Source organism: Peromyscus californicus, unplaced genomic scaffold (assembly GCF_007827085.1).
Source record: "Peromyscus californicus insignis strain IS unplaced genomic scaffold, ASM782708v3 Scaffold_12__1_contigs__length_115047231, whole genome shotgun sequence".
Classification (NCBI taxonomy): domain Eukaryota; kingdom Metazoa; phylum Chordata; class Mammalia; order Rodentia; family Cricetidae; genus Peromyscus; species Peromyscus californicus.
Genome location: NW_026294413.1, coordinates 63,171,452 through 63,198,255, shown reverse-complemented (window position 1 = coordinate 63,198,255; position 26,804 = coordinate 63,171,452). Strand labels below are relative to the sequence as shown.

The window sequence follows — 26,804 nt, the reverse complement described above, 5'->3', positions numbered from 1 at the left end:
ATTTTGTGGTAAGAGGTACTTTAAAGTCTGAGCAATTGCTGAGCGGCAGTGGTGCATGCCTTTAATCCCAGCACTCGGGAGGCAGAGCCAGGTGGATCTCTGTGAGTCCGAGGCCAGCCTGGTCTACAGAGCAAGATCCAGGACAGGTACCAAAACTACACAGAGAAACCCCGTCTCAAAAAACCAAACCAAACCAAAAAAGTCTGAGCAATTGACTTATAGCTGTTTTGAATATTTATAGCTCACAGTCTGATGACTTGAATTTGATTCCCAGAACTCAGAGGGTGGAAGGAGGATTCTGTCTGTTCTAAGTTGTCTTCTGGCCTCTGCCACATGTTCATTGTCACAGATGTACACAACACACACACACACACACACACACACACACACACACACACACACACACACACACACACGATTAATTGGTTAACTATAAGAAAAGAAATAAGCAGTTCCTTTTTTGAAGTGAAAAAAGCAAGACATACAGAAGTGTGGATATGGGCTCCTTGAGGGGGAGTCACCCGGCTTAATGCATTTGGAGGCTTTGATATTCCTTTTGTGTTTCTGACCACCCCATGTGGGATTAGAATTGCTTTCCTACGGTACAGAAATGATACATACAGTAGAAATGCAGCTACGTTTGGACTAGCCCCATGAGGTGAAATTTCCTCACACACTGCTGGGCAGTGGCGGCAACCACTGCTTCCAGTCAGCTCCATGATGATGAGGGGACACAGATGACGTTCCTCTGTGTCAAAGGATCATGTCAGTGGGATGCCAGAGTGTAGCTGAGTCAGGAACAAGCATGTCCTATTTCATTAGGTGTCCATCAGTATGTTCCTAACTGCTGGATGCCAGTGCTGTCCCACCCAGTAGAAGACTCGGGGAAGAGTGATGTGTCCCCGTGCTGCTGGGGTGTCTCTAACAGGGCAAGGACGGGAGGTGTGGGTAAGGCACTGTGGGTGGGGGGAGGTCTCAGATGAACAATGACAGAATGATGGGCAGGAAATCAGAAGCAGACAAGGAGGCATAGGGAACATGTGGATGCTGTGTTTACTAGAAGGTGCTGGGACTGAGGAATGTTCTCTGGCAGGATTTGACTCTTCCTACTCACTGTCCATTCATAGGCTGTAGAGGAAAGAGCAGGTGTCCACTAAGGACATTTCTGTGCCTTGGTCCATTGCCTGCCACTGTAACAGAATACCACAGGCTGGGAGATTATAAATGCTAAAGGTATTTTTACCTCAGACCTAGAGGCTTAGCAGTCCAAGATGGAGGAGCGGCATCTAGACAATGGAGGTCCAAGTCAAGGCCTCTCGTGCTGCATCGTAACATAGTGGGCGACATCACATGGCAAGAGAGAAAGATAGAAGAATGCAAGAGAAGGCCAAGCATGCACTCTCAGAGTGGGCTTATCTCCACAGTTAGGGCCATTTATTACTTCTGCAAATTAGTCCATCTCCGAGGGCATAGCCCTCAGTGTGTGATCAGCTCTCAAAGGCGTAGACTCTTCCTCTGTCAGTTAAGGTGCATTGTGAGGTTTGAAGGGGCTCTGTATTAGCTGCTTCTCCTGTCACTGTGACAGAAACCTGACGGAAGCAGTTCAAGGGAGGAAGGGCTTATTCTGCTTCACAGTTTCAAGGGATAGAAGTCCGTCATGTTAAGGGAGCCATGACGGTAGGACGGATTGCTGTCTCAGGGATTGGAGCATGAGGCAGTCCATCACAGAGGCAGTCAAGGAGGAGGTATCATCTTCAAGACCTGCCCTCCACAACCCATTTCTGCTTGTAAGACCACAGTCCCCAAAGCTCCACACCTTCCCAACACAGTGCCAACAACAGGGGACCCAGTGGGACAGTTCACAGTCACACGCTAACAGGGACATTGAAACCGACGCCTTTGCTCGTTGGCAGGGAGGTCTCTGCATGCCTAGCGCCTGGAATGGTGCTGGTACTCTGATATTCTGAGCAGCTAAACTCACCATCGGGCTGTGCTGGCAGCTCAGGGGCCCTCATGAAAGCTACTGGCTGTTCGTCTTTATGGAGACAAAGGACTGTGTTGCCTGTGAGTGCCTTTTTGTAGCGCAGCTCTGTTGAGAGACATGGGTTCTGGGGCAGGCCCTGAGAGTTCTGTGTCAGCTTTCTAACCTGTAACTTTCTCTTAATGGGGCTTTGCTTGGATTCCTTCTTTCCCCGTGGTTGGGACCCATTCACTCTCTGAGTCAAAGGAGAGAGAATGTGGCTTTCCAGTTGGCTGCCAGTAGCTTTATGCTTGAGCACAATGTCCCCAAGGGCGGGCTAGAGACCAAAGCCTCCCCTTTCAACAAAGTGACCGTAGATCCTCTCCTGCCAGACCAGGACAGGCCTGTGGCAGGGGGAGGGGTGAGCTGCCCAGGAGTTATGGGTTGCTGGTTACCACTGGCTGTATTCGTTGGTGGTATCGTTGTACACTGTTGTCAAATGACTCTTAGTAAGGTCTGTGCCAAGAGTTGTGAAGGGCTCTGCAAGAAGACATGGTCCACCTGTCAGTTCCACTAGAGGAAGGCAGTTAAGTGCGACAGCAGAAAGTATTTTGGCAATAACATAGTGCTGGTGTGGTGATCTGAGCTGCCGAACTGCACAGGGTGAGGAAGGGCCCTTCCTTGATTCTGTCTTTGATGGTTGTAGAACACTCTGCTGTGACCTTCCCTGAACCATGGGGGGATGACTTCCTTTACTCTTGGATGGAACCCAAGCAGAAGTCCATCTCTCAAACCAGAGACACATGTAATACAAAAAGCCAAGACAAAAACCCTCTGACGGATAAACGTACTGGGGAAACACGGTAAAGGGATATGCTCCTATGAACGGTCATGTGTGTATCTGGTCGGACTCTGGCTGCACCACTGTGCTGGCCCTCTTGGGTGTCTCTGTGTCGGTGGCACCATCAGGCTGAGTGTGTGAGCGCACTGGCACAGAGCCCGAGTCTGGCCACTCTGTCTCCAGCAAGCAGAGCCATTGCTTTTGCTCCAGTGACCTTCTAAGTGCCTCCAAGATGAAGGCCCCCCATCTGGAAAGAGCTTCCATTGCTCTGCACGGTGAGTGCAGGAGGCAGAGGCACCGGCTCCCCAGCGACAGCCGTCTTGGCATTTGTGCAGGCCTTAGGTGGCCTTGGCAGCAACTGCTTCAGTAAGCTGTAAGGCAAGTGGAGGACGGGGTGAACTGCGGGTCATCTAGACAAGCCACTGGACAGCTTTAGGGGACAGCTTTTCAAAATTCTCTGAGCCCCCGAGTTTACGTGAGGCGAAAGAAGAAGGGGACAGAGCCAGTACCTGTTCTGAGCTTTAGGGATAGCACCCTGAGTGGACAGCAGAGCAAGTTACCTGCCTGCTTCTATATCCCATGCTACACCTGCCTGAACCCCCTACTACAGAGACGCGGGAAGCTTTTCTTTAGGTCTGAAACTGACTTTTGAGCTGGGTGACGGTGGCGCACGCCTTTAATTCTAGCCCTTGGAAGGCAGAGGCAGACAGATCTCCAAGAGTTCGAGGCCAGTCTGCTCTACAGATCTCCAAGAGTTCGAGGCCAGTCTGCTCTACAGAGTGAGTTCCAGGACAGCCAGGGCTACACAATGAAACCTTGTCTCAAAAAAACAAACAAAAGAGCCCCCCAAAACCCCACCCAAATCCTGACTTTTGAAATCCCCATTTTTTCCCCATTCTCACCACGGGAATGTAGTTTAGCCCCATAACCTAGATAAGAAATGCCTGGGACCATGACATGCTTGCATAAAATTGACATATTTTCCAAATACACAATTATCCTATCCTGCCCAGTTACCCACAGTTTTGCTTCTAATGCATAAACATTTAATTTCAATCATTGAATACTTAAATAAAGTGGTCACACGTGACTTTAGAAACCATCTGTCTCCTCACGTGGGAAAATGCTGAGTCCGGGGTCTGAGGGTGAGGGGCCTCCCTCCCTTCACGAGCTGCTCATGGGTAGTGAGGCTGGCAGGAGGGCAGTCGTGGAGTCTGGGGAGTAAACTACTTTGCCCCCTGGAACTAGAAACTCCAGTGCATGTGACAATAGAAACATTGTAAATTGTTATAAAGGAAAAAGGTAGCTATATTATCTAAGTTCAGTGTAGATGGAATGGCCTAAAATAAACAGAATTTTTTAAAAAGGACCTCCCCACCATGTAGGCTCTTTTCTGTATGAAATAGATTACTCATACAGAATACAAGCAGTTCTCAAGATGTGGGGGTTCTAAAATTTTGGCTTCTGGCCCCTGACTTTACCAGTGCCCTGAAAAATTCGGAAATGACAGGAAGGTCAGAGTCCCACTGTCGGGGAGACATATGGGCTTACCCAGCAGGAGCAAACATTACCATGGGCTTTTCATCCTGTGGGTCCCACACTGAAATGAATCGCATGTGTTTGTGGTGAAGGAGCCTAGGATTTTAATATTCATTTGAATGCATTTTAGCTGTACATTTCTACTTTTTCCCACAGCCGTCACAATTTGATAACAAAAGCCTAGTAATTTGAGCCCTCAGATTGCACAGACTAGGTGTCTACACTATTTGGCAAGCAGTGGAAAACCTTGTGCTTGGCTTCCTGCGTGAAGGGGTGCAGAAGGTAATTAACCACTGCCCCTGCTTCCTTCGTTTTACAGTTCACAAAGTACGCTCTGAAATGCAAGGAAATGGAGTTTCGAGGTCCGCCCACACCCACATTTTACAAAATCAGCGTACAAATCACTAAATTTTGATTAATAAATTGATCACTAGTTAAAATGAAATATCTATATTGATAATTAAAAAGTGGCCAAATAGGTTGGGGATTTAGCTCAGTGGTAGAGCGCTTGCCTTGCAAGCGTAAGCCCTGGGTTCGAGCCTCAGCTCCAAAAAAAAAAAAAAAAGAAAAAAAAAGTGGCCCAATAAGGCCTGGGTGTGGTGGCTCATATCTGTAATCTCAGCACTTGGGAGGCTGAGGCATAAAGATTGTTGTGAGTTTAAAGCCAGCCTGGACTACATAGTGAGTTCAAGGGCATAGCTGGGCATGGTGCTGCATGCCTTTAATCCTAGCACTTGGAAGGCAGAGGCAGGCATATCTCCGAGTTCGAGGCTAGCCTAGTCTACAGAGTGAGTTTCAGAACAGCCAGGGCTACACAGAGAAACCCTGTCTCTAAAAAACCAGGCCACCCCCAACCCCCTCAAAAAATAAAAAAAAGTTATTTATAGAACAACCTGATATAGTTATTATAACATAAAACAGAACTATTCACCATAGCATAACTAAAACCTATTTAGGACCACCAAATAATATAACCTCCAGTTTTATGGTTGAAAATAAATTTCAGTATTTTCAAATATTACTCACTGTTCTGAGGCAGTTTTCATAGCATTCTGCCCCCCCTCCCCCCGCCCCCAATCTCCATTTCCATCTCTCTTGGTGTTTTTTGAGACAGCATCTCAGTATATAGCTTAGGCCGGTCTAGACCTTCCTACATAACCCAGACTGGCCTCGAACTTAAGATCTTCCTGCCTCAGCCTCGTCAGTGCTAGGATTGCTGTGAGCCGCCACCCCTGACGCCGTCTTCTTGTTCCCAGTAGCCACCGCTAGTGTGAAATAGCCTAGAGGACACAGGACAGCTCCCACAGAAGAATTGTGTGACCTCAGATTGACGTATCTGATGTAGGCAGCACAAATGGTGTCCTCCTCATCTGCAGTCTGTCAGTCACTCACCTGATGGATGTTGGAGGGCAACAAAATCAGAAGGGGCTTTTACCTCCAAAGACCTTTTCCGCCTCTTCAGAGGTTGCCGGGGAAACTAGGGAAGGAGCAGATGCTGGAGCAAGGTGGGTGAGGAGGAGAACCAGCTGAGCTACACACAAGGTTCTGGGAACCAGAGACAGGGACAACGGTTACTTAGGTTAATGAAGTCAAGGCAAAGCACACGCCTATTGGACAGGAAGAGAGAACTGCCTCTAGGAGTTCCAGACAGAAAGACTCCAGCACAGGGTCATGTGTATACAGTCGGGAAAGTGGCAGATGTGCTGCCGAGCCCTAGGCTGGAGGAAAGAAGGGGCAGTCAGTTGAACCCAGGAACTGGGACCGCCAGGCAGGATCTGAGCTATGATAGGGCAGATCCAAAGCAAAGAGAGATCCCCCTACAGAGGCACTGGGGATTTCCTCCTCCCACTCACAGATCACCTCCTACAGTTAGTTCCCACTGACCAAACCTATCAGATGTCTTTAGTCATGGTAGCTAGGAATTGGGATCCCCTGCAGCCAAACAACATCCACAGGAGAGAGAATCTGGGCAAAGAGGACCAGCAGTGGGGAAAGTCTGTGAGCTAGAGGTGGAGTCCTGAGGGGGAGAGCTTGCCTAGCTTGCACATGGCCCTCCGTTTTTGTTTTGTTTTGTTTTTAATCTGCTCCACAAAAACAGAACCTGGCTGGAGTGAGGTCGGAGTGCTGCAGCCAATGACATGTATTCAGTGACCGCTCCATCTGCAGATCAGGAAATACATTGCTGACAGAGGGAAGGGTGTGTGTGTGTGTGTGTGTGTGTGTGTGTGTGTGTGTGTGTGTGTGTGTGTGTGAGCTGGATTCCAAGATGGGAGGTAGCTAGAGCCAACTTGTCCAGGAGGAAGGTGCCTCAGGCTAGTGATGAGGTTGTGTGCTGTTCCATACTCCTGGAGCCAGGCAGGGATGCTGAGACTTAGTGACCACAGAGACCAGGGGAAGAAGTAGTGAGGTGGTCTCTAGGTTCTGGCCAGTAAGTGACCGTGCTGGACTAGATTCCGTGTCCACGGTTGTATTTTACCCACTCCTGACCTTGCTCTCCCCATCCCCCATCTAACTATCAAGACTCCTGATGGATGACTGAAACCTTAGATAACGTTGAACCTTAAATGTAGGGTGCTTTTTGTTTACATGCATACCTGTGGTAAATGTTCATCTTTTCACGTAAGGGAAGTGCTTTCATTCGCATATTTGAGTTGCCGGCATCTCTCCTCTCGTACTTTGGGGGCATATTATTAAATAAAACAAGGCTTATTTGATCTCACCATTGTAACACTACAACCACTCTGATGGCCACTGAATGGCTAATAGGAGGGAAGGTAGTATCTTTGGCATGGGTAAGCCAGACAGAGAGAGGATTTGTGTCCTGGGCAGGACAGAGAAGGATGGTACAAAATGCAAAGAAAAACCTATGAATTGTCTACTTTTGGACTATTCCTTTGAATGATTTTTGGGTCTCATTTGTCTGAACATAACTGAAAACATAGAACTGCATGGCGGTGAGGCGTTGCATGGTAGCGCTCAGCCTCACTGGTTTTCATAAAACATTAGATGGGCTCACAGGCAGTATCCGTAACCCAGGAAAGCTTTTACTCCATTAACATTTCTGATTTCAATGCCTTTTCTACCAGTGTTACATTTTCTGCAGTTTACATTTAATTAACAGGGTTTTTTTTGTTTGTTTTGTTTTTTGTTTTTGTTTATATGACTGATTTTCAAATTTAAGTTCTAACTTAAGTTTGCTGGTTACAGCTGCTTTTAGAGAATTCTCATTACAAGTGGAGAGAAATATTCCGCTGTAAAGTTCATTCACCCCAGAGTCCAGCTTGTAGGCAACTGGATTTCACAACATTCCCATCTCAGATTCTTTCTTGTAGCTCTCTTCATAAGCGTCTCTGGCAGTGTTCCCGTGATTTATAAGGCTTGCCATAAAGCCAGTAATTGAATTGCGGTCCTTGTTAGTTAATGGGGGTCAAGGCATCAGTTCCAAATAATGCAACTTGGTGTGCTACTCAGAGATTCCAGGAAAGCTTTTATTTTTTCCTGTGATTTTCACTTTCCACTCTGCAGCAGTCAACAGCCATGGCCTTGTTCAGCTCCTGAACAAACAGTAAATCGTTAGTCTTCTAAAACTAAGCCCTCTGCTGGTGTCATTTCAGAAGACTTTTAGAAGCTGCCCAGGTTGTTGCAAGTGTGTTATGGAGTCTGAATCTAAGTTTAAATGTTTTAAAGTAAATACTCCACTAGCGTTGTAAAGATGTAAGCATCTTCAATCTAGAAAAATACTGGTAAGCAGTGCCCGATGGTGCTCCTTAGGTTGCTGAGGCAGGAGGATTGCTGCAAAGACAAACTCAGTGAGACCTGTCTCAAATAAAAGGGTAATAAAACAAACATAACAGTAAAGCAGTATCATTGAAGAAAAAAAGAGGCTGGGATATAGTTCAGTGATGGAATGCTTGCCTAGCATGTGTGAGGCTCTAAATTTACTCACCAGTTATAACAAAGAAAACTACAGCAGTATGTTATGATATGCTCTGTCACCTGACTAAAGGTACAGCCAGGAAAACTGGGACCGCTTAGTATCGAGATAATGTGAATAAGCTGAAGTACGCAATCACACAGTTCTCACACCTGAAAAGTGCATAGATCTGTTTACGTTACCAAGTATTATTATTCTTTGGACATGGGGCAAGGCTCCAGCCCGTGGAAGCACAGAATAAGGAATCTTACTCACTTTGGGGGTACTAGAAGAAATTCCTAGAGAAAGTGACCCCTGCAATTGGTCTTGAAGAATGGTTGGGTTTTATGTGGAGGGTATGTAGACGTATAGCCCCATTATATGATTGGGTTTTATGTGCAGGGTATGTAGACGTATGGCCCCATTATATGATTGGGTTTTATATGCAGGGTATGTAGACATATGGCCCCATTTCCCATGACTTTCAGCACTTACTGCTTTGGGCCACTCCTCCAGCTGCACTGTGGTGCTTGCCGTATCCAGTTTGTTAAGGACTTGCCCAACTTCTGCCTGAAAGTTGAGACTGTTCACCTTCACTCACTACCTCCCAGGCATACCGTGTTCCCAGCTGCCCTTCGCTCATGCCAACTTCCTCTCACCATCTTGAACTCCTCATGGGGCCTGCCCCGCTGCTTGCACCAGTGGAGGGTCATGACTTGATGAGGTGGTTGATAGTTGACTCTTATTTTGTAGATGGCATGAAACACAAGTTGCTGAGATGGCGTACTGGAGATTGTGTGACAGTACTGGGTTTAGCATCTAGGCCTAGCCCGTGTCTTCCAAGGAGGTTTTCAAACTGCTCAACGTGCTTCTCTGCATCCCTTGAGCCCAGAGGGTCCCCTTAACACCGGGTTTGTCCTGGTCTACAAAGGTCTTGTGGTGCCCTCTACTGGTGTCATTAACTTCAGCCAAGCTGTAAGGTGGGAATCCTGCCTACTCTTGTGTAACCTACACAAGCCAGAGCATTACGACTACTCAGTCTGCAGTCAGTTCTGGCCTGTGGGTGGACTTGGATAACTCACTGTCTGGTTCATTAGGATTCCAAGGTATGGAAATAAGCGCACTCTCACGTGGCTGAGGATGAATGGATGATCTAACAACTCTTGGCCCCTTTCAGACAGTTCCAGATTTCACCTCCAGTCTCAGCGGGAGGATTCAAACTCTGCTCTTGTGGCTTATTCACATGGCAACCCACAGCTCCTCCCCACCCCCATGCTCTCACACACTGCCCTCTCCAGTAGAATTCTGCGCTGCAGAGGGCACAGTAGGCCATCAGTATTCCTATTAGTAAAGCGCTGACAGGCTGGGTCAGTGGAGACTCCGTCAGCCCAGGTGGCATGGACCCTTGATGTTTTCCCCAGGCTCTCCCTGACCATTCTTCCTCACTGGGCACGATTCAGGGGCCAAAAGGGAAAGAAGGTGGTGTGCAGGAGCAGGTAAAACTACATATCTTCACGTAAGATCAAATTCAACTTGGAAGTGGTAAGCTAAATAAAATCCAACCTCAGGTTCTCTCTACAGTTTCTTCCCGCTGCCTTGACTATTTCCTGGAGATAATGGCCTTGACTAGCATCTGAAAACAGCTGGGATTTGATTTGTCGAGGTCAGGAGGTACTGGAATTGGAGTAAGATGCCCAGGGTGCAGATCCCAGCTGTGCCTCTGTCTCCCTATACATTAGTTTAATGTAAGCTTCAGAGAAGACGGCAGCAGGACCGCCAGACAAATGTCTCAGACAAGTGCTTCACCTGCCCATGTGGCCATGCAATTGTCTGTAAAGCAGAGTTTATTCTGATGGCCCCAGACTTGTATGAATACTCAATGTTGCTGTAAAGACCTCAGCACGGAGCCCATATCTACACTTGACCTTAGTCAAAGGCCTAGAAGCAATGTAAGCACTGCCTGAACGGCGCCCTTTTGTAGTTTCATAATGTGTCACTCAATTATTAATTCATTTATTGGGACTAGAATGGCCATGACATTTAAGCATCCAGCCTATGAAGGCTGAGAAAGGCTGAGCCAGACTTGTCTGATGGTAAAGGTTAAAGATGCAGTGTTTTCACTTTTGGGAAGTAGGTATTGCTGCGGGGAGGCATGGGCAAGGGCAGGGGAAATGGGCGCAGGTGTGCATAGGGGTCTGGGGGTGCAGAGGAAATGGGTGCAGGTGTGCATAGGGGTCTGGGTGTGCAGGAGGAATGGGCGCAGGTGTGCATAGGGGTCTGGGGGTGCAGAGGGAATGGGTGCAGGTGTGCATAGGGGTCTGGGTGTACAGGGGGAATGGGCACAGGTGTGCATAGGGGTCTGGGTGTGCAGGGGGAATGGCACAGGTGTGCATAGGGGTCCGGGTGTGCAGGGGGAATGGGCACAGGTGTGCATAGGGGTCTGGGGGTGCAGAGGGAATGGGTGCAGGTGTGCATAGGGGTCTGGGTGTGCAGGGGGAATGGGCACAGGTGTGCATAGGGGTCTGGGTGTGCAGGGGGAATGGGCATAGGTGTGCAGGGGGGTTTGGATATAAGAGGCAAGAAAGTATTTTATTCAAATGCCTGTGTCTGAGTTTCTGATACTCCCGTGTGTTTCTTCACATCACTTGGTGGACAGGTAGGGCTTTCTGGGTGTCTTCTGCACTGAGCCTTTCCTCAAGCTTCCCTGGCTTGAGTCTCTGTAACACTGTGTGGGTCTCTCTCTGGGATTCTGAGGTATGTTATAGCCTTCCTTAGACACTTGACCTCTGTCAGAATTCCCAGGAGTCCACTAACCCAGCCCTGCTCATTGCGGTGCTGCCTTGCAGGGCCGGTGTTTCAGCAGGCATGCTTGGAAGTCGCTGTGGGGTCAGGGTTTGATAATAAAAGCGCCCTTCCGGTTCACACAGAGAACAAGGTCTCGCCATTTCCGTTCCAGCATTCTCTCCAGATTCCAGGGGTTTGCCATCGTGTTGAATGTACATTCCTAGCTGTCTTTTCCATTTCTCTTTTTAGGAATATATATTTACATTCCTCCTATTCTTGCTCTGATGACAAATCAATTTTAAGGTAGTTCTTAGTTAATCAGCCTTGTCCTAGGGTGTTCCTCTACCTTCCATTAGCAGTTGTTAGGTTGAACGATCAGCCTCGATGGAGGCGCCTCCTTGGGGACGATGGTTAAATGCTGGCTTTGTTTTGTGCTGCAGGCAGTAGCTGTGACTACGGATCCAGATGTACGCAGCAGATACGAAAGCCAGGCTGGCGTCCTTGGAGATGAAGGTCTGGAGCTGGGGCCCCCGGTCCCAGGCGTGAATGGGGGTCTGAACCAGGCTGCCCACCCCAAGACCATGACAACAGCCCAGGATGGCCATGGGCAGGGTGCCACAGCCACTTGTTCAGCCTCCAACCTGAAGGCCCCCAACATGGTGACATCCTCGGCATGTCAGAATGGAGGCTGTAAGAGCAGCCCCAGCGGTGAGCCTGAAGCTGCAGAAACCAGGCTCAGCCCTTCCAAGCTCGTGCGTCTTTTCTCGGGGAGCCGGAAGAGGATGAGTACCCACTCTGAGAGGCCTCGCTCGGTGGTCCTCGTGGGGAATTCCTCCACGTGGAATGCCTTGGCCTCCTTCCGTAAAATGGGATCTTTTAAAAGACTGAAATCCTCTGTCCTTCAGGGAATTCAGAACCGGGAGGGGGCAGATGTTTCCAAGGCAGAACCAGCAGGAGACTCAGGAAGGGCTGCTCCCAATGGCACCATCGCCATCCTGGGAAAGGGCCTAGGCAGGTGCCCATCCTTGGGGCCTGCAGGGGATGGGGCCGGTTCCGACTGCTCGGACCCTGAGGACACAGAGGATGCCTTCCAGAGAAGCACGCACCGCTCCCGCAGCATTCGCAGGGCCTATGGCCTGGGCCGCATCAGCCTGCTGGATCTGGGGCGGCAGCCAGCACCGGAGCCCGCCCTGTGTGAGATCCACGTGAGCGACCCTGAGCCCAGTGGCGCTGTGCCTCTACCACGCAGAAGTAAGAGCATCGACAGTTTGAGTGTCCTGAAGAACTCCTTCAAGCGCAAGTCTGCGTCCAACCTCACGGAACTGTCGGGTGACAGGCAGATTCCCCCCAGGACCCTGAGCAGCTCATCCACTGACTCCGAGAAGCCAGGTGGGTCCCAGAGAAGAACCAGACGCTGGAGGAGCCCCATCCGGGCCAAAGACTTTGACCGAGTCTTAAGACTGGTTAGCAACGTCAAGGATGCAGCCTGGAAGAGGGAGGCCCCCAGGAGTGCAGCCCCTAGCCCAGATTCCGATCCAGGGGATGTGAACCCACCACTGGGGCCACGCAGCAAGCTACACGATGACTACTCACGCCGCACCAGCAGCAGTGTGGAGCCAGATGCCAGGCGTGGTGGCCCTTTGTCCACACCCTGTGTTCCCCCACCATGCACTGCCGCACCCAGCGCAGCTCAAGAACCCCACCTGGATGTGGACACCGCAGTATTCCCCCTGGAAACCAAAAGTGCTCAGCCCCTGGGAAATGACGAACCTCGAGTCAGCAGTCCCTCACCGAGTCTCACAGACCCAGAAGGGTTGGGCCAAGCCTCCAATGAGGCAGCTGCAGGCAGCCGGCTTCCCTTGGACCCTCTGCAGCTTGCCACCCCTCTGAGGCCCACCACGCCCAAGCCCCAAAGCCCCCAGAGCCCAGGGAGTACTAAATGCCCCAGTAGTCTAAGTGTGATGTCTCTCAGTTCAGCGGACAGTGAAGAAAGGACGGAGGATGCTGCCCACAGGCAGCTGGGACCCGCATCCCTCCAGGATGCTGTGCGAACCGCGGCGGGTAATGAGGGAGGAGAAAGTCATGACGACTCTTTTCCGGTGAATCTCGATGGGGCCGCCAACCCGGAAGAGAGGAAGGAGGAGGTAAGGGTCCAGGTGAAGTCCCTCTGGTGGCTGACAGTGTCAGGAGGGGTGCTTGTCTAGTATTGCTCTGCCATTCACCCAGGGATTTCCAGGGACTACTGGTTCTGTCTGTGTGGAGTAATCATGTTGAATTTCAGACGAGATGGAAGTTGTTGAGTTAGTTTACTTAGTTCTGGAATGCTTTCTGGATGTACCTCAGTGGTAGGTGCTTACTTGGCATGTACAAGGTCCTAGGTTTGATCCCCAGCACCACACTTCCCCCAAAGGTAAACTTTTATCTCACTTAAATATAATTGCTAATGAATATGATTCCTTGATGTCGTGTTTACCATACGACTCATTGAAGAGATATTTATTGAGTACCTACTATGTGCTGCTAGGTTCTGGGGATAAGGAATCAATGTGGCCATTAGAATTCCTCAAAGTTTTCACATTTTGAAACAATCTCATTGCCCCGTATCATCTGTGTATTTTAAATTGTTGCTGTATCCTTTCCAGCGGAGTCCTTGTAAACACAGGTCTTTGTGTTAGAGAACATTACACGTCTTGAATCTTTTATTTCCTAGGAGTGAATTAGAAATGCGAGGCTCGGTACCTGTCAAACCCAGGATGATGCTTCTTCAAAAGGATTTTAACGATGGCCATTGTACTTATTTTTAGGGTAGAGCTCACAGCAGCTCACGGATCGAATCTGCATGTAGCTGTCAGAGCTACAAGAGCAATGTTCCTTTCACATCCTGTCAGTTTTCCTTCGCTGTACAAGGCTCACTTTATAAGAACGTTCAGTAATATCCCCTTACAAAGCTCGAAGTGTGCCCACGTGTGTATATTGTAAAGTGTTCTTTGCATGTATTCCTAGACTGTGTTACAGCTGTGAACTGGTGCTTGGAATAGGAAATTACCCCTTAGGAAATGTTCTTTCCCACGAAGTCCCGGAGAGGGCCAGCAGATGACTGGTTACACAGATGAAGGTTTGCACGCAGAGGCCAGGGCAGCTTGTGGATTAGCTGTTATACATTTACTGAGATGAGCTCTTGCTCTGTAGCCCAGGCTGGAAAATCACAGTCCCAGGTGCAGGGATTATTGATGTGTACCACAGTTCCACGCCTGGCAAATATCTGTTTTTGACCTTTGCTGTCCAGAGATATCTAGATCATAGGGCCTTCTGGAAAGGATCTAGAAAGTGAAATTGCTACAGAGTGCTTGGGGGAGATCCAAACCAGCTTTAAGGGTACCCCACCAGCAGAAGTACGGCTATTTACTCTCCTAGGCCTGAGGGCCAATCTGTCTGTCAGTGCTGTCCAGTATGGAAGATGATTTGCTCATTTGTATACTTAAAAAAGACGTGTGGATCCCTTGCAGGACACAGGCAGCCCTAGGAAGGAGTCCCAACTCTGCTGACTTTGGGGGTTTTTTTATGGGCCAAAAGTTGTATTCAGTCCTGAGCATGCTTGCCGGTTTTGCATCTGTACTACATGCCCAGGCCAATGGCTGGGTGTGGTTGCACACACACGTGTAGTCTCAGTGCCTGGATGGAGGCAGGAGGACTGTGAATCCGACACCATTCTGTTATATGGCATGACCGCCTCAACCAAGAGTTTCATTTTGTTGATGGTTGTACTGGCCGAGATCGAAGACTGGGCAGTCCTGTTAGTTTGGCCCTCTGAACAAGGGTTCCATATTGCAGCAGGAGTCCATGAACACATCTCCAGATTGGAGGCAGAAAGAGAAGGGGTTGATAAAATCATCCCTATCAAGGACATTCCCCATGTGACCTAAGGACCTCCCACTAGAGTCTCCTAATACTTTCACCCCAGGAACTAAGCTTTAACTTTGGGTCTTTGGAAGAGATTGAACATCCAAATTAGCTTTTATGAGACACTCCTGCAGACACTCCTGCCCATAATTTGGAGACCCATCACTCCAATAGAGGATTTTCGTAAGTCTGTCAGGTTCTATCTGTTAAAGGTAGGATCCTGGGGCTGAGGTAGAGGGCTTCCTTCCCATACTGAGTGTGATCTCCAGGACTATATAAACCCAGTACGGTGTCACGTGCCCTGTAATCTCATCCCTTGAGAGGTAGAGACAGGAGGATCAGAAGTTTAAGGTAATTCTCACCTACATGTAGCCTTGGCTGCATGGAACCCTGTCTCAAAGCAAAACAAAGCACAAAATAATTTGGAGGAAAATTTAAATGTCTTAACCAGATTGCTGTAAGAACGAGCTCTGTGGGGGTGGGGTGGGGAGTGTGTGTGTGTGGGGGGGGGGGGTAATGCTGCTGTCATTTGCAAAACACAGTCTCATTCTGCCACCTGGTGGTGAGTCTTGGTAAAGAACAGTTCTGGGTTGGGCATGACCCTGAAAACTATTCCTCTTTTAAAAATGCCATTCAGAAGCTATGTGTACTGGCACAGATCTGTAACCCCAAGGAGGCAGAGGCAGAAGGATTTTGAGTTCAAGGCCAACCTGAGCTGCATAGTAAGTTCTATCTCAAAAAGATACACACACACACACACACACACACACACACACACACACACACACACACACGTTCAAGCCGTAGGGCTGTCATTCTCTGGTACAATTCTTCCCTAGCACTTGCCAGGCTATGAGCTCCATCCTTGAATTTTGGAGGTAAAGGCCTCCTGACATTTATTTGTTAACATTGTTCTTCGTTCCCTAGAATGGTGCAGGATTCTGGTTCTCTGAAAGAGCAGCAAGTGCTCTTAAGCACTGAGTCATCTCTCCAGCCACTGCCCCTCAAATCTTTTTGTATATAACACTGCATTATACTTTTGCAAGAGGTTGAGAAATTTTTCAAATTATTAGATTGGTTTCACATTAATTTTTTTAGTGAGACAGTATCGAATTTATTTCAGGCTGACCTTGAACTGACTGTAAAACCTTGAACTTCTGACCCTCCTGCCTCCACCTCCCAAGGGCTGGGATGACATTGGGAGCCACTGCACCTGTTTCTGTAGTGCTAGTGACCGAAACTAACAGCTTCACTCATACAAGGCAAGCTCCCCACTACTACCACCCCAGTCCTTTGTAGGAGCTGAGTCCCAGGATATCCTAACAGTGATGTGTTCCATTCAGTGATGGCACCAAGCCCAGTATGCTTTGAGTCAGGTAAAGCCCGATAAGGCATACAGATGACACTGAGATGTATGTGAGAATTATCTAGCATGGAATAAATTCCACAAAAGACATAAAGAAACTATAACGAAGAGTCGTGGTTCTCACCCACTTGTACAAAATTGGTCCCAGTAGTCGCAGACTTGATAAGGGTGACCACACTTGACCGGAAGGTGCTGTAGTCTGGGCAGGCTATGTCGATCTCTGTTACTGTAAAGAACAGAGAGGAGTGTCATTTGGTTGATGTAGTGGAACAATCCAAGTGACGATGTAGTAGTTATGGTCAGGTCACCCACGCTCTCAGCCTCTATGCAGAGCATCTGTATTACCTGGTGAACACTGAGGAGCCAGGAACGTGTGTGAACAGGGAGACAAGCCAGGCTCAGGGCTCTGGAGAAGAGATTCAGAAGGAAAGGCCCCAGAAGGAAAGTTGCCAGTTTATATCTAAAAAGCCTGAAGGTGACAAGGTGAGGTGAGAGTGGACAGGAACTAAAGACTGAGCATAGTGAATAAAAGTCCAGAGGGAGAAAAGCACCTGAGAGCTGGGCACATATCCTGTCTGTCAACACCTGCTGTGTGCCAGATATGGGGCCGCAGAGAAGAGATTTCATTGTTTACTACACGGTTCGCCAGTTGATACCATGGTAGCACCTGGGAGGCTGAGCTAGATGGATCACTGAATTCCAGATCAGCTTGGGCTTCATAGTGAGTTCCAGGCTTGCCTGGGCTGCAGAGTGAGGCCCCGTCTCCAAAGAATAAACTGAAAATGGTAGAGTGAGTGCTTTTCCCGAGAGGCTGCTGTCTTCGGGTTTTATTGCTGTGAAGAGACACCATGACCACAGCAACTCTTATAAAGGAAAACATTTCAATGGGACTGGCTTACAGGTTTTTTTTTTGTTGTTGTTTTTTTTGTTTTGTTTTGTTTTTGTTTTTTCGAGACAGGGGTTCTCTGTGTAGCTTTGCTCCTTTCCTGGATCTCGCTCTGTAAACCAGGCTGGCCTCGAACTCACAAAGATCCACCTGCCTCTGCCTCCCGAGTGCTGGGATTAAAGGCATGTGCCACCACTGCCTGGCACCATGGCTGGTTTACAGTTTTATCGTCAGGAAGCATGGCAGCATGTAGGCAGACATGGTGCTGGAGAAGGAGCTGAGAGTTCTACATCCAGATCGACACATGGCAGGAAGGAGACACACTGGCCAGACTTGAGCTTCTAAGACCTCAAAGCCCACCCCCTAGTGACATACTTTCTCCAACAAAGCCACACCTACTCCAACAAGGCCACACCTCCTAATAGTGCCAGTCCCTATGAGCCTATGGGGCCATCTTCATTCAAGCTACCACAGATACAAAACACCACAAAGTCAGAATTAATAAGTGAGACAAAAGGAGCAGAAATGGAGAGGTACTTGAAGTGGGGCCCCGGCATGTTGAAGGCCTAGCTACTGGAGAGTGCTGGACATTCTGGGCTGACTCGGAGAAGAGGTGGATGTGTTACCTCAACTCTAGCCCTGCCTCTAACCGGCCCGGGTTGCGGGGAGGTTATAACCAGTTCCTCCACACAGGCTGCTGTGACATTAACCTGGGCCTGACCATTTCCTAACACAGGCTACTGTGAGGTTAACCCTGGGCTAACGGGTCCCTCCACACAAACTGTTGTAAAGGTAAGTGGAGTAACATAGATGTTTAGCACATCCAGCTTACCGTGTTTATCAGAGGCTTGCTTGCACCTGTGGATGCCAGGTGACTCAACTGCTGTGCTTGGGGACCTACAGATGGGCTAGCTAACTCTCGTGCAGGTGGCTGGGTGGAGGAATGGGAGATAAGGTTGGTCAATAGGTCTGGATATGATTAGAAAGGACCTGGCTGGGAGCTATGGACTTGTACTTTACCCTGCAGGCATTGAGGAGCCAGGAAGGGTGTGAGCAGGGGCAGCAGGGGGACCTGTGGTGTCAGGCTTGACTGGACCAGCTTTGTAGAGGAGCTGTAGCCCTCCTGAGTCTAGTCCTGCACGTAGGAGAGGAAGGTCACGGACTGCAAAGTCACTTAGCAGTTTCTATGTGAGTGTTTATGGGCACAGAGGGTCGGTGATGCTTTGTGCCACATGGGAAGTGCTTTGGGTTTGGATTCCACCCATCAAACAAGCCACAAGCTTCGCAGGCTGGGAAGCAAAAGGAAGGGCTTCTTGGGCACTGCAAGTAACTTGCTGCTAAAATAAAATGTCCCTCCCGCTTAGAGCAATAGAATCGTCCAGCAGGGAAAGGAAGTAAATTCGGGTGAATTTTCAGCTTGAATGAATGAGTGACTCTGGGGTCTTCTGCTGCTCCTGCTTCTGCGAAGTTCAGCGGAAGTACTGGAGAACCTGGTGAGTCCTGGGATGCTGCTTCTGGGAGATTTTGATAGCTTAGAAGTTATTTCACACAAGCATTCCTACAGCCAGGAAGTTGACGTTCTAGCTATAGAAAGGAATGTAGCTGGTCTTTTCAGGGAACTGAACATGGTAGTGCATGCATGTAACCCCAGCACTCAAGGCTGAGGCAGGAGGATTGCCACAAATTTTAGGACAGCTTGTTTACATATGGAGACTCTGCCCTTCAACCTCTATCCCTACCCCACCCCACGCCCCACAAAAAGAAAAAGAAAACAAGAAAAGGGTTATTTGCAGAAACACAAAGTTAGACATTCATATCCTGGGTCCGTGTGAAGCAGCCCTTTGTTTGTATAATTGAGTCATTTTCCGACTCGGTCTTTTCCAAAGTTGTTTCCATCCACTCTGAGAAGTTCTTTGCTTGTTATTACACACAAAGACACTCTTTCCACAGTGACAGGTTTCACAGAGTTCTGATGGACCCTTAGTGTCTGACTGACTGGGACTCCATGAACTTACAGACACTTCTAAACTAGAAATGATGGCACAGGCCAGAGGCTCATGGGAGGCCAACCTGGACTACATAGTGAGTTCCTGGCTGAGCCTGGGCTACACATGAGACCCTGTCACAAGAAAAAAAATAAAAACAACTTTCTAAGATTCTTTCTAAAAGCTGAAATCTGGAGAAATGCCAGGGTGCATATATGGTGGTCGGGCTCCTCATGGCTTTCTAGAGTAGTTTATATCTAGTGAAATTTCATCAAAGAGGATGTGTGCCCTTTGAAAACTCCAAGGGCAAGCCTGTGGTGAGCACCAGTAGGCCCCGAACTCATGAAGACCAGAGGATCCTTTGAGCCCATGAGTCATAGGCCAAATGGAAGCATAGGGGAGACCTCATTTCTGAACAAATAAACATCAGAAAAAAATAATAGGGGGAGGTGGAGGGGTCAAAATCTCACAGCTGCTTTCCTGAGCACAAGCCTCATCCCACCTCTTCAAGTTTACACTTATTTATGTAGTAAATGGCTTTTTGTTTCTTTGTTTGTTTATTTCCGAGATAAGATTTCTCTGTGTAGCTTTGGAGCCTGTCCTGGAACTCGCTCTGTAGACCAGGCTGGCTTTGAATACACAGAGATCCACCTGCCTCTGCTTTTCAAGTGCTGGGATTAAAGGCGTGTGCCACCACTGCGCAGTCCTGGAGTAAATGTTTTAATTTGGTGCATGGATGCTGTGTAATAATCGTAGCATGGTAACAAGCTGTTTCCATTGCCTTTTTCCATGCCTTTTACTGATTTTTCTTTTATTGTTTGTTTAGTTTTTTGAGGCAGGGTCCTGATTTGAACTCCCAACCCTCCTGCTACCACACCAACCTTTTAGGGGGAGAGGAGAGCAGTATTTTGCTATGTTACTCAGGCTGGCTTCAAGCTCTTGATTCAGGTGCTTCTCCCACCCCAGCCTCCTGACTAACTGGGACCACTGTTGACTGCGCCAGGCCCAGGGCACTGGACCCAGCTTAAAAGGTATTTTTCATCACTGAGTGAAGTTACTTTTCTCTCTCTTCAATCTACAGGATGGATAAAGGCCATTTACTCTGCCTCGGAGTCATGTCCCTACCCCAGCATATCATATTAATGTTATGAGTAGCATTAATAAACTTTCTAGTAATTAATATTAATAAACTTAAGCATTCTAGTTCCTCTGAAAACCTGGGCTAGGATATGGCTTAGTATTGAGTGCTTTGTTTAGTACCTGCCAAGTCCTCAGCACTGAAAAGAATATAAGATAATCACATTAGGGGGCTGGAGAGGTAGCCCAGTGGTTAAGAACATGTATTGTTTTTGCAGAGGACTTGAGTTTGATTCCCAGCACCCACATCAGGCAGCTTACAACTGCTTGTAACTCCAGCTCCAGGGGATGGCCCTAACCTCAGGTACATGCACATATACAGATAATATACACATGTACACATAAATAATAAAAATTAAAAAATTTTAAAAAATATATAATGACATTAATGTGACCTGTTGTCCTTGTCATAGTATTTTGAAAGTTTTCTCTCAATTACTGGCTTGTTTAATTTGGGGCTAGAAAAGGCATAATAAGCCTTAACGGAAATACTAAAATAAGAAAAGTAAATTTCAGTCTTCTTTTCTGGGGGAAATTTCTTGCTGCTGGCTAAGAAATGTGTTCTAGTATATATGTTTTGTTACCAGTTTTTTCTCTCCCAGGCTTTCCCATGATAAGACCGGAATGGACATTCCTTTCTGGCTGGTAGGGTGACAGGTGTGCGTGCCATCTGCACATGTCTGCTGTGGTTATCAGGGACTATCAGGCGGTTTGTTTGGTGGAGGGAAAAGAGGACAAAAGTGTGCATTCTGTAAGCTCGGGGTGAATATCGCCTGCGCTTTCTCTCATGGTCTGCTGCCCTGTGCTGTTGGAAGGAAGTGCTTCCTTCCTGTCCAATGGCACACTGAAGCCCAGGGAGAAATTCAAGGCCTGTGAAGGAGGGGCTGGCTAGTGAAGTAAAGGGGACAGAGGCCTTAGACACAAAAGCTCTGAGTCTTCTCTTTCTGAATATGTTAATACTTTCTTTTTTTTTTTTTTTTTTGAGAGGGTCCTGCTGTGTAGCCCAGGTTAGCCTTGACCTCTCCACCCTCATGTCTCTACCTGCTGGGTCACAAGTCCTACTTACACTCTCTGAAAATTTGTCATTTATATAGGATCTTGGGAGATCTTACTTAAAATCATTGGGGGAAAATCATTGGGGGCTGGAGAGATGGCTCAGTGGTTAAGAGCACTGACTGCTCTTCCAAAGGTCCCAGGTTCAATTCCCAGCACCCACATGGCAGCTCACAACTATCTGTAACTCCAGTTCCAGGGGGGCCCCAGACATACATGAAGGCAAACACCAATGCACATAAAATAAATAAATAATTAAAAAAAATCATTGGACATAGATATAAAACTCATACACATGCACACCAACGCCATGTTGCTTAGGCTGGCTTCAAACACCTTGTTGATTGTGACCCATTAATTTTCATTTAGGGAATAAAGTACACAGGCTGAGCATCCCTAATCTAAATGTTTGAAAGCCAGACTATTCCAAATTCCAGTACTTGTTGAGCACTGACATGATCATACAAGTGAAACTGTTTTGTACACAAAATTGTTAAAAATAGCCCATAGATTACCATTGGGCTGACTATGATGAGGTGTATGTGAAACAATAGGGAATTTTGCTTTTAGACTTGGAGCCTGTGTGGTATGGGTTTATATTGCTTTGATAAAGACTGTGACCAAAAGCAAGTTGGGGAGGAAAGGGTTTATCTCACCTCACAGCTGACAGTCCATCATGAAGGGAAGTCAGGAAGGAACTCAAGGCAGGAACCAGGAGACAGGAACCAGGAGGCAGGAACCGAAGCAGAGGCTGTGAAGGAACACTGCTTACTAGCTTACTCCTCATGACTTGCTCATTATGCTTTCTTATACACTCCAGGACTGTCTGTTCAAGGGTAGCACTGCCCACGGTGTGCTGCCCCCCCCCCACACACACACATCCATCATTAATCAATAAAATGACCTACAGACTTGCCTACAGTCAATCTGATTTTTCTCAGCTGAGGTCCCTCTTCCCAAATAACTCTAGCTTGTGACAAGTTGACAAAAAAACTAACCAGACAAACCCATCCTTGAGAACTCTCTTTATTTGCATGCAAAGACTCTAAAATCCAAAAATAGTCTTGTATAAACTGAGGACATGACTGCTCCAAGGTATGATTGAGGGGGAAGGTTTTTATTGTAGATATGAGGGAGAGATCAGCCAGGGGCATCTGGAAGAGTCCAGAGCAGAGAGAGAGGAGGCAGTGAACATGGCCAGCAGACCGAACCAGGCCAGAAGGAGAGATAGAGTGAGGGAGAGTGAGAGAGGAAGAGAAAGAGACAAGCCAAAAAGAAGGGGTCAAGAGAGGAAGACAAAAGAGAGAACACATGGGGTTATGAGGGACTGAGAAACTGGGGGAGGAAGTATGAGCTGAAAAGTTTAGGGTAGGAAGCCAGGTGGGAAGAGCCATGGGTACTTGTTATACTGAGTGAGCCTGGAGGCTAGGCTATATACCATGCACTCTGATATGCTAATGGGCACCACAGGTAGCCATTTGTCCCCAGTTTCTTTTGGGCCTAACAAATCTGAAATGCTTTGATCCTAGGGTAAAGATACTCAAGTCATAATTTTAAATAGGGATTTGGATTGTTGTAATGAGTAGGGCTTCACCTCCAACTTCATTTTGCTGAAGGGAAGCACTGGACTGACATCATAAGCTCCTTGGCTTTTTCAGGTAGATTCTCCCTAGTACTTTCCTCTGGGGTGGTCAGGAAGATTAAATATGGAAGCATGTGTTCGGGCATTCAGGCAGGGAGACTTTGTGCCCTCCGAATCACTGTAAGGCAACCTATGGGTCTCAACCCCTTTGGGGGTCCGGTATTAGATATTCTGCATATCAGGTATTTATATTGCAATTTGTAACAGTAGCAGAGTTACGGTTATGAGTAGCAATGAAAATAATTTTGTGGTTGCGGTCACCACAGCATGATGAACTGTGTTAAAGGATCATAGCATTAGGAAGAGCCACTGCAGTAAAGGCTTTTTCCTTTCTGTTCCATCTCCTTGGGTGTAGCTCAAGTCCTAACCTTGTCCAGGTCTGTGGTTCTCCAGGAGCATTCTGGGAATTAAGCTTGATGCAGTATGCGTTTTCAGAAACCTATATCTCCATTAGAGGTTTTTTTGTTTTGTTTTTTCAATCTTCACAAAGTATCTTTAACTTCATTATCTGTTATATTTTCTTCTGAGTTTCCCTGCTGTCTTAGTTAGCTAGACTTGCCTAACAAGGAATATGCAGCGGATGTCTAAAACAACAGTTACTACCTCACAGGGCTGGGAAACCACAAGTTCGGAGTCAAAGTGTGTCAGAATCACAATCTCTACAAGGCTCAGGGAAGAGCCTCCACTGCCCTCTCCAGCTTCCTGTGGCAGTGACAATCTCTGGCTTGTAAATGTGTCATTCCTTGGCTGGGGATAGAGTTCAGTTGGTAGAATTCCTGCGTAGCACACTTTAATCCCAAGAGTTGGGAAGTGGGGGCAGAAATATCAGAAGGTCAAGGTCATCCTCAGCTACGGGTCAAGACTGAAGCTAACTTGGGCTACATAAAACCCTGCTTCCTGATAGATAAATCACAGGAGGCTCTATCTAGTCTTCCAGAGCTTGCTTCCTTTGTGTTTGAATCTAAAATTTCCTCTGTGGTAAAGTCAACAGCCACTGGTTTAGAGCCCACCTAATCCAGGGTGAGCCCATTCTAATGCGAACGCTTCTACAAAGCACAGATGCACAGAGTAGGTAGGATTCTGACTGTCTTGGGGCACTTGTCAGCCAACCCCGTGTGTCTGGATTTTGAATAGATGCTATAACTCCAGGTTCTTTTAAGCATTTTTCTTTTTAATCTCCAGTTAATAATTTCCTGTCCCAGAAATATTTCAAGGAAACAATTTATATTAGTTTGTACAGTCTTGCATTTCTGTAACTGGAAGAAAAGTCCCGTTTAGGAAGCAAATCCTGCTCACTGACTAGGAAAGCCACTTCAGAAGAGTTCAGAAAAGCAAGAGTTAAAAGGGCAGTCCCCAGAGTGCAAGGTCTGTTTACAAAGGTTTATGACTTGGGTGTAACTTGGTCATTCAAGCTGCAGAGCCTTGGAGACTTGAGTTGAGCCTGCTGGATTGGCCCAGGCGGAGCACTGCGTGGCCATGTAGGGCCCTGATCATAGCTTTTAAAAGACTTGAACAACTCTGGAAAACATGAATGTGGTCAACTGCCTGTTCCTCCAGTGTGTGTGTGGGCAGCCCCTGCCCATGGCTAAATCTCAGGTAGGTTCTCAACCTGGAGAGAAGGACGCTTGCTGGAGTGTGTGTTTAAAGTTCTGAGAATGAGCCTATTAACCTACACTCTTCGAAGTGAACCTGGACCGTATTCCAGAAGCACAAAAGTTCTGCTTCAAATAAAAAGGTTTTGTTTAGAACCAGTGCAGCTGTGAGCAGAGTCCTTGCCTGGCCTGCCTGGCCTGCATAAGGGTTCTGGTTTGTCTGTAGGTAGCCAAACCCACATTGGCTTTGGAGGGGATCTGTCTGCTTTTGGCTGAGGAGCAGCATTTGAATGTGAGCTCACATGTCCAGCTTCTTCTGAAATGGATGTTTCAGCTTGATGTGATATTTTGTAACTAGAGTTTGGGATCCCTGGGACAGTTTGGTTCCTTTTAGGGGGTGGCTACTCTTGTATCTTCTGTGGAGCCGTAAAACACTGAAGTCCTTACAGTTGGATTTCTCTTGTGCTGCCTGTATTCAGACAGTAGCTGGCACAGAAGTGTGGCAGGAATACCTGCTAGGCTGCTTTGGCTGTGCCCGTCTTGCCCAGCCCCGGTCACTTCCTGGTATATTTCTTTATTTTTGGCATTGGTACGAAAATACAAGTTGCATGTTGCATAAGCACGAAACAAAGCTTCTAATCATTAAAAACAACAACAAAAACCTAAAACTTTATAAAATCAATAACTATACGTGCCTTTGTGAGTAGTTAGACTACTCTATGCCTCTGATTTTGTTCTGTGCACTTGATTTTCTAGCAACTTGTCTGACCCTTCTTAAATGACATCATAGAAATGGATTTATCCTTACTATGTATTTAAGTTGTCAGTGTCATTTGAGTTACTAATCTGTTTCAGTCCCCCATAGTAACCCGGTTTTCATACAGGATTCAGGAAATGGTGTTAACTTTATGATTTCTCTCCTTTTCCCATGGTGATGTTATGGAGGATAAAACATACATATCTTCTCCTGGGTGTGTGTGTAAATGAGTTCACAGAAAAATGCCTCTGATGGGTGGTGAGGATCTGAGGTTTCTGTACCATTTTGATAGGAAAAGGAGGAGGGGAAGGAGGCTGAGCGGGAATGTGTGGTTTTTAGGAGATACAGGTCTGCAGGAAAGGAAATGAGAAAACGAGGATTGTGGTTCTTCCCCCTCTCAAGCAGTGTAAGAAAATAGGGTGTGGGGGGGCCTTAGGACCATTGAATTCTTTGGGGAGACTGTTAGAGGCAGGTAATTTTATAGGCAGGAATGGGAGGGGTAACTTTTTTCTCATATCTTATAGAGTAATCTGCCCCTTCACAGGTGTCTTGAATATAGCAGTATAGACAGAGATTGCGAATAGAAATTCAGAGGACACCTGAGTGGCTGTGTGGCCCTGGGCGAACTGCTACACTCCTTTCTCTTTCAGTGTTTCTAATTTGAAGAATGAAGAGTTGATGTAGAGTGTCTATACATTCCAGCTTCTGCCTGATGCATGTATACTCTGTCTTTTCTTTTTTTGAGTTGGGAGTCTCACTGTTATCCAGGCTGGCCTTGAACTCTGGTAGAATCTTAGTGAACACTTATACAGATCAGACTGGAAGTTAAACAAGCCTTTATTTTCGGACTCTTGTCACTGGCACAGAGTTTCTCTTTCTGAGCCTCTATCTACCATTTAACTTTCTTCTGGCCCAGACTATCTCATGGGCAGGGCAGGGCTAGGCACCTGGGATTCTGTGTCATCCCTTGGCCCCCTACCTGCCTTTGATGTGCCCACTGCCTGCTCTGCGGATCCCAGGATTCTCCCCCAACCTGTGGCCTCATAGTCTGTTAGGTTTGTGATTTTAAAAAGTGAATAGGGACAAGCCAGACGGGTAGTGCTGCTCTGTAATCTCAGCAATTTGGGAGTCTGGGGCAGGAAGATTTACACACACACACACACACACACACACACACACACACACACACACACACACATACACACACAGGGGGTGATAGTTGAATTTTTTTTTTTATTCTTATGGGGGCCTGCCACCCAGCTCCCAAATAAATACACTGAGACTTATTCTTACTTACAAATACCTGGCTTGTTTCTAGCCAGCTTTTCTAACTTAAATTAACTTATTTCTCTTCTTATACGTTTTGCCTCTGGGCTTTTTACCTTTCTTTATTCTATATGTCTTTCTTCCTTTCTTACTCTGTGGCTGGGTGGCTGGCCCCTGGCATCC

The 26,804-nt window shown here is 47.4% G+C and overlaps 1 protein-coding gene across 9 annotated transcripts in view; it reads left to right on the top strand.

Annotated features, from left to right (window-relative positions):
- Spata13 (spermatogenesis associated 13) overlaps window positions 1–26,804 on the top strand; it is a 222,753-nt gene that overhangs the window by 131,096 nt on the left and 64,853 nt on the right. For all 9 annotated transcript variants that reach the window (XM_052733040.1, XM_052733037.1, XM_052733041.1 and 6 more), the window contains one exon: window positions 11,478–13,181. In XM_052733040.1, coding sequence (XP_052589000.1) covers window positions 11,619–13,181 — 1,563 coding nt within the window. In that variant the 5' untranslated portion in view covers window positions 11,478–11,618. The remainder of the gene's footprint in view (window positions 1–11,477; window positions 13,182–26,804) is intronic.